Raw genomic sequence first — 13,050 nt, 5'->3', positions numbered from 1 at the left:
CCCCCAAAAAAAACCTACACCCTTGTTATATTTTCTAACATCAATTGAAAACTTACTTGAAGATAATAGATTTTAAGAATAATATCTACATAGAAAAACAAATAATTAGGACGTTTTATATTGATTAACCTAAATCACGTTACTTTATAAAGTTTGATTTATCAATGTACGATTATTTATTAAAAGCCATCAATTTTCTAAGTGAATCAATAAACATGTGTTTTATCAAAGTTGTATAGATTTATAACAAATTAAGGAGATGCGATGTAATTGCCAGTGAGACAACTAGCCAATAAAATCCAAATGAAGTGGATTAAAGCTACTGAAGGTCACCGTTCTTTACTGAATTATTTTATACAGATTTTGTACATCTATGATTGACATTTAGACAACTATCAATCAAATGATGTGGTAGTAAGCAATTATAGGTCTTCATACAGCCTTCAACACTGGAAAAACTCATAGCATATAGTCAGCTGTAAAAAGGCCTCAACAAGAAAATGTGACCAATTCAAACGACAAAATCGAACTGATTCAATTTACAGAAAACTAATATGTCAGACTTCAACCACCGTCAATTCAACCACAGAATCATAAGCTCCTGACTTTGGACAGACACTAAAAGTGTTTGGTAGGGTTAAACATGATAATATACATATTTCACCATGTTCACATTTATAGAATAATAGTGATCATATACATATTCATATTTGTTACTATAAATAAATTGACTCGAGTACGTTGTTATTTAAATCTTGTATCATGTATATAGGTCACTTTATTTTCTGAAAATATGTTAATTTTAATAAGAATCAAGAGAAGACATGGAGGAAAGTTTAAGTGAGTTTTTTTGTTATTCATTTTTTGAATACAGGAAATTCTAATTCCATTGTTTTGAATAGTCTCATAAAATGTTCTTAATGACTATTGACGGATTAATCTGTTGCTTATACAATGTTATATATGTAGGTTTTTTTTCATTTATCGATCTACACATGTAGGTTTTTAATCCGTTTATCGATATTGGTAATTCTCTAAATGAATGCCTGGCTAAGCACGACCTTTATATGAGCTGCAGAAAAGCGATTAACTTGTACGTGTATAGAAACCTTTCAGAACAATTTTTTTCGAAAGTTTTTTCATTTCCTGATTTATATTTAGACATGTTAGATACAATGAACTATTTTTGTGTGAAACATCAACTACATTTTACAAACAAAACAATTAAACATTTCAAAGTCTCAATATCACAAGGCTTATCTTGGTGATAAAAGTATACGTGTACTGCAGATTTAAGCTGACTTTACAATCAATATCAAATAATTAGTGTCGTTTCACTTAGCTATATACATGATATGTCATTTGGTTAATAATTTTTATCTAGTACATTTATAAGTTGACACTATTTTGCGAGCCATGATTGCTCTCTTAAACATTTTAAAGACAGTCACCTTTTCTCCAAGAGGAAATAAAACATTTTCATATTATTATAATGTTTATTAAGAATTTAAAAATAATTATGTACCAGAAATTACACATTTTGTTGTCATTGTAAAAAAGTCAATAAGAGACATTGCTTTGCCTATGACCAAAGTCGAATATTGCGAGACACAGAGATTACAGTCCGACGGCAGCAATGGCGTAAACTATTTGTATAAAGCTTTTTATTGCAGAAGTTTCTGTCTGTCATATGTCATTGGTCTCATTTTTGTGATTCATCGACTGCTTGGAGAAAAACAATTTTTTTGTCATGTGAGATACTCATTAATTTAGAATAAGATAACTATATTTGGTATGTGAGGTCTAAAAGTCCCTCATACTGGGTTCTCCTGACCTCGATCTAATTTTGGTGATCAAGGATAAGTTTACGTGGTCAAGTCCGCATTTCATATACTATAAGCAATAGGTCAACTATAATTGGTGTGTAGAATGATTGCATGGTGTACATGTCCGTCCGGCAGGGGTAATTTGCATGGTACGTTGGTCAATGTTAAGTTTTGAAATTGGTCTTTTTCTCAGATACTATAACAAGTATAAGCAATAGGTCAGCTACATTTGGTGGAAGGAATGATTTGAAGGTGTATATGTCCTGCGTGTATTGCAGGTTTCATCTGGCCTTGACATAATTTTCGTGGTTCATTGACAATGTTATGTTTTTGTGGTTTGATCTTGTTTTATTCAGATACTATAAGCAACAGATCAGCTTTATTTGGTGATTGGAATGATTGTAAAGTGTACACCTCTGTCTGGCAAATTTCATCTGACATTGACCTAATTAAAGAGTTCATTGGTGAACGTTCAATTTTCATGATCTTGTCCGTGATCTGATACTTAAGCAATAAGCGAACTATATTCCGTGTATGGAAAGATTGTTGGGTGAACATGTCTGTCTCTCAGGGTTTATCTGAAAATGACCATATTTTAATGGTTCATTAGTCAATGTTAAGTTTCCTTGTTATGTCTGTTTCTCAGATACCATAAGCAGAAGGTCAACTATGTTCGGTGTATTAAATAATTGTTAATTGTTCATACTGTCTGGAAGGATTCAACTAACCTTGACCTTATTAAGATGGTTCATTGGTCAATATTCAATTTTCAAAGTTTATATATGTTTCTCAGATACTGTAAGCAATATGCCTACTATCTTCGGTGTATGGTATGAAATTTAATCATGATAAGTAAAGGAGGCGAGAAATTTCAGCTTGTGCACTCTTGTTTAGTTATGACGACACTTTTTACTTTTGTTAGGTATTTTTTTATATTTCTGATGATTTCAACAACTAGGATCACAAATACTTACCAATCAAGTAACGACGCAAAATATTAGACAGCTTCGTAATTCGTTTTTAAATTGCGAAAATATAGTGGGTATTGCTGTGCATACGTCTGTTTTGTCTAAAATGAATGTACATATGTTTGTCTATATATTTGTTTTCTTATTTGTAATTGAAATGCCCTTAAGGGCCCTTTAATCAGGAAATAAACAGATTTAATTTGATTTGAACAAAACAAAACAAAAAGCCAATCCATCAGATTTTTAATCCAATTATGCAAATTATACCTTAGACATACACTTACAAAACTATAAAAATCTAGTAAGCTTTATATGATATTATTTCTTACAGTAAAGGAAGAGACGCCATTGTGTGATGTTTGTGTAAGGGATAAATGTACAGAGTTTGCTGAATTTTGGTGTCGCGAATGCGTAGAGAACTTATGCACACCATGTGCAGTTGTCCATCAAAAATTGAAAATAACAAGCGAACATTATGTTCTGCCACTTTATATCAAAATGATCATCAGTGCACAAATTCTAGATATTCCTGTAACTTGCAGTAAGCATTCAAATCAGTCTGTTCTGTTTTATTGTTCTGAACATAAATCTGTCCTCTGCAATCTGTGCAAGAAAGAACACCACAAGCAATGTCGTGAATTAGAAGAAATAAAAGACAAAACTGATAGTGACAGTTTTATTGGACACTTCAAGAACAAAGCAGAACAAGTTAAAGGAAGTCTTGATCAACGTATTGAGGAAAAAACTAAAAACAAAAACTTAATGCAAGCTGAACATAATAGCATACTAGTACATGATGAGATAGGACATTTCTGTCAAGAAATTAAGAACAAGATCGATGCATTACAGAGTGGGCTAGTAGAAAATTTGTCGCATCATCATTCGAAAAGAATAGAAAAAGTAGACGATAATATTGAAACATTTCTTAAAATCCAATCAAGTGTAAAATCCATAGAACACGATATCAAAAATGTCAGAGACCATTTAACAAAGAAACAACATTTTGTAATTCTAGTCGCGTTGGAACACGAATTACAAAGAAAGATGAATGCTCTTTCTCGTCTACCTACCGATGAGGACAGAATTCAGCTTCGTTTCCAACGATCAAACTTACTTGATTTGATTACAGACCTTGGAACTATTTCTTCAACACATGTATCTACATCTTTAATGTCAAACCAAATTCGCAGTGTTGGGTTGATTGCACATGAAGATCGTAGGCTGCAGAATGAAGAAAACTTGGCAACAAATATAATACCAGAGTCGGAGGTCTCACTTATGAGAGATACCGCATTTAGTCAAACGAGAGTTGAAACAGGTTTGCGCGATTTGAATGATAAATTAGATACTGATTGCCAGTCAGATAGTAACGAAACTATTCTATACCATAAGGAATCATTAGACTTTCAGTTAGATACAGACAATAAACCTGGACTATTTATCTTTTTGGTATTCCCTCATATACGATTGGCGCTAAATGTGTTACCGATGGATATACCGCTAAAGGCGTTACAAATGGACATACACTAGAAAATATCACAAACTTAGAACAGGACGAAATGTTAGACAACGCTAGCGCTAAACGAAAGAAGTTTATTCATTTAAAACATAGTGTACAAATCAAGAAAATGTTAAAGGAAGATTATGTTATTCCTGATCTATGTTGTTTTATCGGAAAGCACAAAATTGCGCTTGGAGATTCAAAAAATCAACGAATCTTCATTTGTGAACCGTCAGGCAAACAATTAAAATCATTCGAATCAATAAAAATACAGGACATGGCTAAGTCGCCAATATCGGAGTCTTTTATATTTGTTTCTATCAAAGACGAGGGTATTTTACGGTTGAAATGTGGAAAGGAAGGATACCATTTCAGTAAATGTTTTGAACACAAAAAGGCATCAGACATAGCTTCTAATGGAGATAAATTAGCATTTCGTATCAGTAAAAAGGCAATCAACATTTTAGATTGTAGTGAAAGTTGTGGTATATTGCAGTGCAAGAAAGTTACAGTGTCCGTTCCACCTAAACATTTCGACTGTGATGCGCAAGGCAACATAGTTCAAACTAGTCAAACAAATGACTATGTTTTGTCATACGACCTAAATGGAGGTAATATTTACAGATTTCAAAATTCTGACTTGCTAAATGCACAAGGTATAACAGTAGACAGCAACGGAAATGCTTATGTATGTGGATACGAATCGAACACTGTTGTCAAGATTAGTCCAGACGGTAAAAGCCACCAGGTTGTACTCAGAGAAGATGATGGAATTATACAACCGTATGATTTAGATTACAACAAATCAACACAAGAACTTATGATCATAAAAGTCCATTAATATATACAAGTTATAGAATTATTTAACATTAAAATATATATCACAAACTTATCGTTATCACGTGACTAAGATTCGACCCGGGAAACGGACCGTCTCGGAACTTAATCGATTCAGGTTCGAGGTGAAGAAAACAACGCAATATATAAAGGGACATGTGCTGATATGTTTGGATAAAATGATTCCTTCCTGGATTTAATATCAAGTCGTTTTTACACATTTTTCTGTGTACTTTTAAACGTTGTTTGTTTGTTTGTGTTTGTGTAGAACGTTCTCTTGAATGTTTATCCTTTTTATACGTGGTAATAAAACTATAAATCTCACTTGTCACGTGTGCAATATTTCAAATGTTCTTAAAAGACATTTTACACAGTAACGTTTAGATTCAATAAAACAATAATTAACTAATTACAGTCTGGTTAGTTATTTTAAAGATAGCTTTTAAATATTCACCTGAATAATTTCCTGAACAAGCAGAAGCAGACACACAAATATGTTTGACAAGGAACCAGAATCCATGCAAACAAAGTTGGTAAATTAAAACTTTCAAAAATTATTGTTTATGATAGAATTCATTATATATATCATATAAAGCAAGCTTGGACATTTCGTATGTGTAAAAAAAAAGCACTGTTTTGGGTATTGGGTGTTCAACCCTATCTCACAGGTACTCTATATACTGATGGTAAATAAACAGAATATAATTTAACAATCAATTGTAATGTTTTGCCATTCCATGTTTCCCGGGCATCCTTTTGTTTTAAGAAGGATTGTGTTGATGGAAATTATTGTCAAGACGTGTTCAGTTTCTCAATAAACCCACGTCCAGCTATAAGGAGAGCACAAACAATATGTATTTCTACTGCGCGATGACCTATTAAGATATATTAACTAGTTTCTCCGTCCGAGGGAACTAATGGGGACATGAAATGGAAGTGACACAATTACTTCATCTAGGTTGATGGAATTTGCTGGGCGGGCTTAGCTATTAGATCGTAAATCTATATAATAAATCTTTATAGTTTCAATCAGAATGGTTATAGTTATGAATGAGATAAAGATAAAAAAAAGATTTGAATGCATTTAGAGTGTAGGATTACAAGTGGTTAGTGCTAATTTTCCCCGTTTTTGTTTTTTCACTCATAGGGTCATATTCCAAAGGTATTCAGAACCTACTTGAAATAAAATATTAAACTGTCTTTATCATTTACCTTTAAAAATTTGTATAACTTCAAAAAGCAGTTATGTACTACATGTTGCTGTTGAAAGCATTTTGATACAAAATTGCAAATTAAAATGTCATTGTAAAATTTTGCATCGAAGGACACATTTTGCAATGCTAACCAAAATGAATGATCTTTTTTTTTTACCCTTGAGACAAAATATAGCTTTACTTTCAACAAAACTGTGGTTTTGGTTAACAATGCCTTTCTTATATATTGTTGGAGTAAATACTCAAAATTTGCCAAAATGAGTCAAAATTGGGTTAGAACTATACAGATTAAGATATAAGAATGGGTATATACAATAATTAAAAACACGTCTGAAGCCTATTGAAACTTGGGTTTATAGGTATATATGAAAACTGGCAGGTTGCTGCTAGGGAGTGGTTGTTAGCTTGAGTCTAGTATAAATGACAATGCGACCTTACCATACATGAAAACAAATGAAATTAAATATAGAATAAGAGGTCGACACACGATTTTTAAGAAACAACAATTTCTTTCCTTCTCAACCAACGCTCTCTGAAGCAACCAACAATAAATCGCCAAGAATAAATATTAACAGATAGCTTCTGGACGTGAAACAAGCAACAATCAATCTGAATACATATGGACAGATAGCTTCTTGACGTGATTCATAACACCAATTAATCGTCCATAATAGGTATGTATAGATGGGTTATGGACGTTAAGATTAACAACAATCAATCGCCCTGAACAAGTATGGACAGATGGCGTCTGGATGTGAAGCAAATCAACATTCAATCGTCCAGAAAAGGTATGTGCAGATAGCTTCTCGACGTGAAACATAACAACAATCAATCGTCCAGAATAAATATAGACAGGTAGCGTCTAGACGTGAAGCAAACAATTATAGGTATTGGCAGATAGCGTCTTGACTCGAAGCAACGAAAAACAAAAATTAATGATGTAAGTCAGACGGTTGAAGTATTACTTTACGTTGAAAGTCGTACTAAAACCATTACCAATGCTTGAAAAATATAGCCATATAAAAAAACGGCCATCAATAAAATTTCTTTTAGAACACAAATTTCCTTCTTTGCTTTAAAATATGTTTTGTTCTGTCCCCGCGGAAAACAAAATGGTGTCTGGTCTTTGTGTCCGTGGGAAGCGGGAACAAATTACAAAAAAATGCAGGAATCGGAAAATGAGCATCCCCCGTGTCACCTCCTCCTCACTCATAGATAATGTCCTCTCACTAAATATTACACAAAGATGCCACTGTTGATGGTAATTTCCTCCCTGAGTGTAAAACAAGCTCAGTGGTCATTACTTTTGTGTTGACATGATTACCATTGGTATGGTCATATTCATAAATTAAAGTGTTGCAAAACTTGAATTTTTCGAAATTCTAAGAATTTTCTACACCAGGAACAGATTACAGTAGCTGTATTTTTGACAAAACCTTTCAGAATTTTGGGTCGCAATGCTCTTCAACTTTTTACATTATTTGGCCTTTTGAACTTTTTAATTCTAGTGTCACTGATGAGTCTTTTGTAGACGAAACGCACGACTCGCGTAAGAATATTTAATCTCAATAATGAGTTTATTTAGATAACTTTCTTAAATGCACCTGTCCAATAGAACTTTGGATATAAAGGATACCACATATACAGTTAAGTCTACCTCATATCTTGACTTACATCTAGAAATTAACAATGATGGTCGGTTGAGAACAAAACCTTATGTCAAAAGGGAAGATTTAAGCTTTCAAATTGTGACATTTTCATTTCTATGTAGCAACATTCTAGCAGCGTCTGCATATGGAGTATATATCTCCCAGTTGATACAAAATCCAGAACTTGCGTTTCCTGTCATGATTTCCTTGACATTAGTTTGCTGCAGATTATAAGGAAGCTATTGATCTTGAGGGTTCTATGTGGTAAAATTGAAACTATCCCTTCGAAACTTTTACACACGTGATCCCGTGATGATTATTGAATATCTGTGTCACAGATGCCAATGGATATGTTCCAATTGTCACAAACACCATCCCGTCCTCTTTTCCTCGACTGTGACATTTTAAATGAGAATCATCACTAAATTTGTATTCACTGCGAGTAACACAACGGTGCCACTAGTGAAACAGAATCTGCTCACCCTTCCGGATCACCTGCGAAATCCCTTGTTTGTGGTCGGGTTCGTGATGCACAGTTTTCAGCTTTCTGTGTAGAGTTTCGTGAACTTCTTTGCCTTGTCATGCATAGGGTTATAAAATCAAAACAAATGTATTGTAATCGGAAATAACATCACAGGTGTTAATTGTAAAATAGTATTCGGAAATGAATTTATAGTAAAATATCATCTGTTTGAAACAAAAATTTTCTATTTCATAATCACAATATAAAAAGGAAAACCATTATCATGAAAAATATGTATCAAAACCAGACATTATTTCACAGATTGTAATTATTAAATAATATCCTGATCAATTAAAACGTAAGGTAAGTGAAATACATGTACATGCCTTGATACTATATCTGCCCTTGAATTTTTACTTGATAACATTTTTGTTTGCTTTTGAGATTCCGTATATCGTCAAGTTATCAGAATTCCAATTGGGACTAACTTGCACCACTTATTGCGAACCTGTTTTTGTATTGTTATGAGTTACAATTTAGGACTAAAATCAGCAAAGACCCATCGAAACAACATCTGATACAAAAATTTAACAATACTTTTAGATATTTGGATGATATATTGGCTCTCAATAATGACGACTTCAGTATGTATACTAAAGAAATTTATCCTGTTGAACTTACTTTGAATAAAGCAAATACTAACAATGACCACTGTCCTTTCCTCGATCTTGATATCTATATCATTAACGGGAAGCTTAATACAAAAAATTATGATAAAAGAGATGATTTTTCATTTCCTATCGTTAATTATCCATTTTTAGATGGTGACGTTCCCTTGTCACCATCGTATGGTGTTTATATATCTCAACTTGTACGATTCGCTCGTGTATGTAACAACGTATTAGATTTTAGCGAGAGAAATTTATGTATTACTGAAAAATTATTACACCAGGGTTTTCGATATCATAAACTAGTCAAAACATTTACTAAATTTTATCATCGGTATAAGGACATCATTCGTAAATATAACTCAACATGCAGACATCTTAAACGTTCGGGTATTTCACATCCAATCTTTTATGGTAATATTCTTTACAAAGCACAAAAATGTCAGTATTCACCTCAAAAGCTAACAAAACCTTTAAATAGACTTATTAAGAAGGGATATAGTTACGATACTGTTGTCAGGTCATTGAAGATTGCATATTTTGGCTTTAATATTGATTCACTTATAGGGTCTTTGCATCGGAATTAAACATATTTATTCTAAAACCAGTTGTTGGCATGACACGGGTTATGTTCTTCTCATATATTTTGTGATGGTATAATTCTAAACCCCTAACAGGAGGGATTGTGCCTGATATTCGTATGATGAAGACATAATCTTTCAATCAGTTTAATTGAGGTCTGGAGCTGGCATGTCAGTAACTGCTAGTAGTCTGTTGTTATTTATGTATTATTGTCATTTTGTTTATTTTCTTTTGATTCCTATTCTGACATCGGACTCTGACTTCTCTTTAACTGAGTTTTACTGTGCGTACTGTTGTACGTTTGTTTTTTCTACATTGGCTAGAGGTATAGGGGGAGGGTTGAGATCTCAAAAAACATGTTTAATCCCGCTGCACTTTTGCGCCTGTCCCAAGTGAGGAGCCTCTGGCCTTTGTTAGTCTTGTATCATTTTTAATTTTAGTTTCTTGTGTATAATTTGGAGTTTAGTATGGCGTCCATTATCACTGAACTAGTATACATATTTGTTTAAGGGCCAGCCGAAGGACGCCTCCGGGTGCGGGAGTTTATCGCTGCATTGAAGACCCATTGGTGGCCTTCGGCTGTTGTGTGCTCTATGGCTAGGTTGTTGTCTCTTTGACACATTCCCTATTTCCATTCTCAATTTTACAATTACAAAAGTACAGGTAGAAATATACTTACATCACTATAGTAATAGAGAAATCAGAGTATGATGATATATTCAGCTATAAACAGCTTTTTTCCATTCGTTTTTGATTTTATCATTTTATTTTCCGTTTTGAATTTCCCTTGGAGGTCGGTATTTTTGTTATTTTACTTTTACCCAAGAATATCGCATTAGCTCAAGTGAGAGTCAAAGAAGAAAAATTAAATAAAATAGAAATAGAGTGATAGACTCATCTGAAAGACTTGTGATTACAAAAGACAAAGAGAACAGTATGATTACATTATGTCATAATGAAACTGAATGCCATTTAGGCAGAAACAAGACAATTAGCAAAATATTGGACCGCCATTATTGGTTAGGTATTGTTTAAGACGTTACCGCTTTTTTTTTTAAATGTCAGGAATGCCTACATGAAAACAAAAAGACCACAAAGACCATTGTCTTCTGTTGGTTATAAGTATTAAATATATAAGTAATACTATATAAAAGCTGTATGAGATAAATAAGAATACCAACCAAAATTCAAATATTGTAGTCTTAAATATTTGTTTCAAAACATACTGAAATAATTCTTGCAAAGGTATATGGCGCACAACATTTCAACATGCATGTTAAATAAGAGTGACAATATGTATTGGTCATGTGCAAAAAAAAAATTAATTCTATACCCAGCAAAGAAAATTACACCACCAAGTGCTCCCATTTGAAAATTATGGGCTAATGTAACTAAAATTTGTCAAAACTTTTATAAGAGTATATATTTTTTAGTTTTTAATCTCCAATAAAAAAAAACTTAATTATTGGCAGTTTTGTCAAAATTTTTCTTGATAGGAAAAGGGGTGTCTTTTTACAAAAATATTTCTCAAAATCAGTGATTTTTCTTTTAGTTTACATTACCCTAAAACAGGAGACTTAAATGTAAAAACTTTAAAAAGGCATGACCAAGTTCCATGGGATTCTTTAATTTTCTTTGTTTACAAGAAATTGAGAACTTTTTTTCCCGAGATATGTATTGACTATAGTTCATTATACATCTAAATGGCCTGAAGTATATCCGATATACAGTTAAAAGTCGAAAGAAATAGAGTCTAAAATCGAAGATACATTTTTATAAATTTGGAGTTTGTAGTGAAATAGTTTCCGATTATGGTAGTGAAATCAACAACAAAATTTTGAACTAGCAAGTACTGTTTACTAAAAATGGCATAAAACATATCACTACATAACTAGGTTTAGCTAGCTATAAAACCAGGTTTAATCCACCATTTTCTACATAAGAAAATTCCTGTATCAAGTTAGGAATATGACAGTTGTTTTCCGTTCGTTAGATGTGTTTAAGCTTTTGATTTAGTTATTTCATAAAGGACTTTCCGTTTTGAATTTCCCTTGGAGTTCGGTATTTTGTTATTTAACTTTTTTTCACCGTATCACCCACACGGTAAAGGGTTACCGGCGAAATTCAATTCTAGATTGAAAAGCATTATCATTAAACAGTGAATGAAGATGGACAGAGCTGGCATGAATATATAAATAAAACTTATTTTGCATACAGAACGTCTGTTCACGATAGTATTAAAATAACATCATTCGAAGCCATGTATGTTAGAAAACCACCCTACCGCATGAAATGATGCATGGTTAAATGTTAAATATGTAGAAATTTCTTCGTCTGATGCAGCAAGTTAAGTAAACCGCTAGAAACGAAACAAAACAAATGAACAGGAACAAATGATGATAGTGAACACAGGAGAAACAAAAACAGAAGTATGACAGGCGCAGAAATGTAATGACTAAAACACATGAAATTGGAGAAAAAGTTTTTAAAAAATTTTGACGTAAAACGGAATGGGCACTGTTGAGCAATTTAGATATAAAGGGCCGTATGAAATCGTCTCTTACTGTGGAAAGGACAATTACATGATTAAAGACATGGATTCAAATAAAGTGTAAGGACCATACAACCAAACTTCACTAAAACAGTCTCATGATGATGATCAGAAAATAGAATGAGATCAAGTTGACAGTGATATTAAATTTTAAATTATGTCAATGATATTTTCTACCAGTAAATATTCCCACTGGTCAACATTTAACCTGTAAATACTGTTCGCCTACGTGATAGGAGGGCATTTTGGAAACTGTTTATAATGATAAATACTTTCCATACAATATTTTATTCCGCAATGCTGCCCAGCAATGCTGCCCAGCAATGCTGCCCAGCAACATAGTTCACAGCTGGATAGTATTTAACTGTGAAATATTTTCCGTCTATTTAATTTTTAATTAAAGTTATCATTTTATATTTAGAAAATTAAGAAAAAGGAAACAATTTCGCTATGAAATTTATTCCGGAATATAGTATCTTTAAAATGAAAATCTCTTATAATTACCGCTTTTTGATTGTGAAATTATGCAAATTTATTCTACCTTGGTGACACATTTATCATTATGTTAAGGTATATATAGATTGTGAGTACCTAATATAGTAGACAGTGTGATTGTATTTCACAATTTTATGTGAAATTTTAACCGGACAGGATTTACTGTTAAATGATTTTTATATAGGATGGAAATAATTTCACTCCTCCGGTAGAAATCTACCCGTGAAATACCATATCTGGAAACCATTTACGGTGAGAAACCTTCCAACGGAAAAATATCACTGAGGAAGAAATAA

The 13,050-nt window shown here is 32.6% G+C and overlaps 1 protein-coding gene across 1 annotated transcript; it reads left to right on the top strand.

The window, feature by feature from the left end:
* The first annotated feature begins 686 nt into the window (after positions 1 to 686).
* On the top strand, positions 687 to 5,122 carry LOC127720120 (E3 ubiquitin-protein ligase TRIM71-like). Its single transcript, XM_052226548.1, has 2 exons — positions 687 to 840; positions 3,126 to 5,122. The coding sequence occupies exons 1-2, from the start codon at positions 825 to 827 to the stop codon at positions 4,322 to 4,324; spliced, it is 1,215 nt and encodes a 404-aa protein (XP_052082508.1). The 5' UTR covers positions 687 to 824; the 3' UTR covers positions 4,325 to 5,122.
* The last annotated feature ends 7,928 nt before the right edge of the window (positions 5,123 to 13,050 follow it).

This window comes from Mytilus californianus, unplaced genomic scaffold (genome assembly GCF_021869535.1).
Source record: "Mytilus californianus isolate M0D057914Y unplaced genomic scaffold, xbMytCali1.0.p SCAF_11, whole genome shotgun sequence".
Taxonomy (NCBI): Eukaryota; Metazoa; Mollusca; class Bivalvia; order Mytilida; family Mytilidae; genus Mytilus; species Mytilus californianus.
Note: the sequence above shows the minus strand (reverse complement) of the source record. Positions and strands in the feature narration are given on the sequence as shown.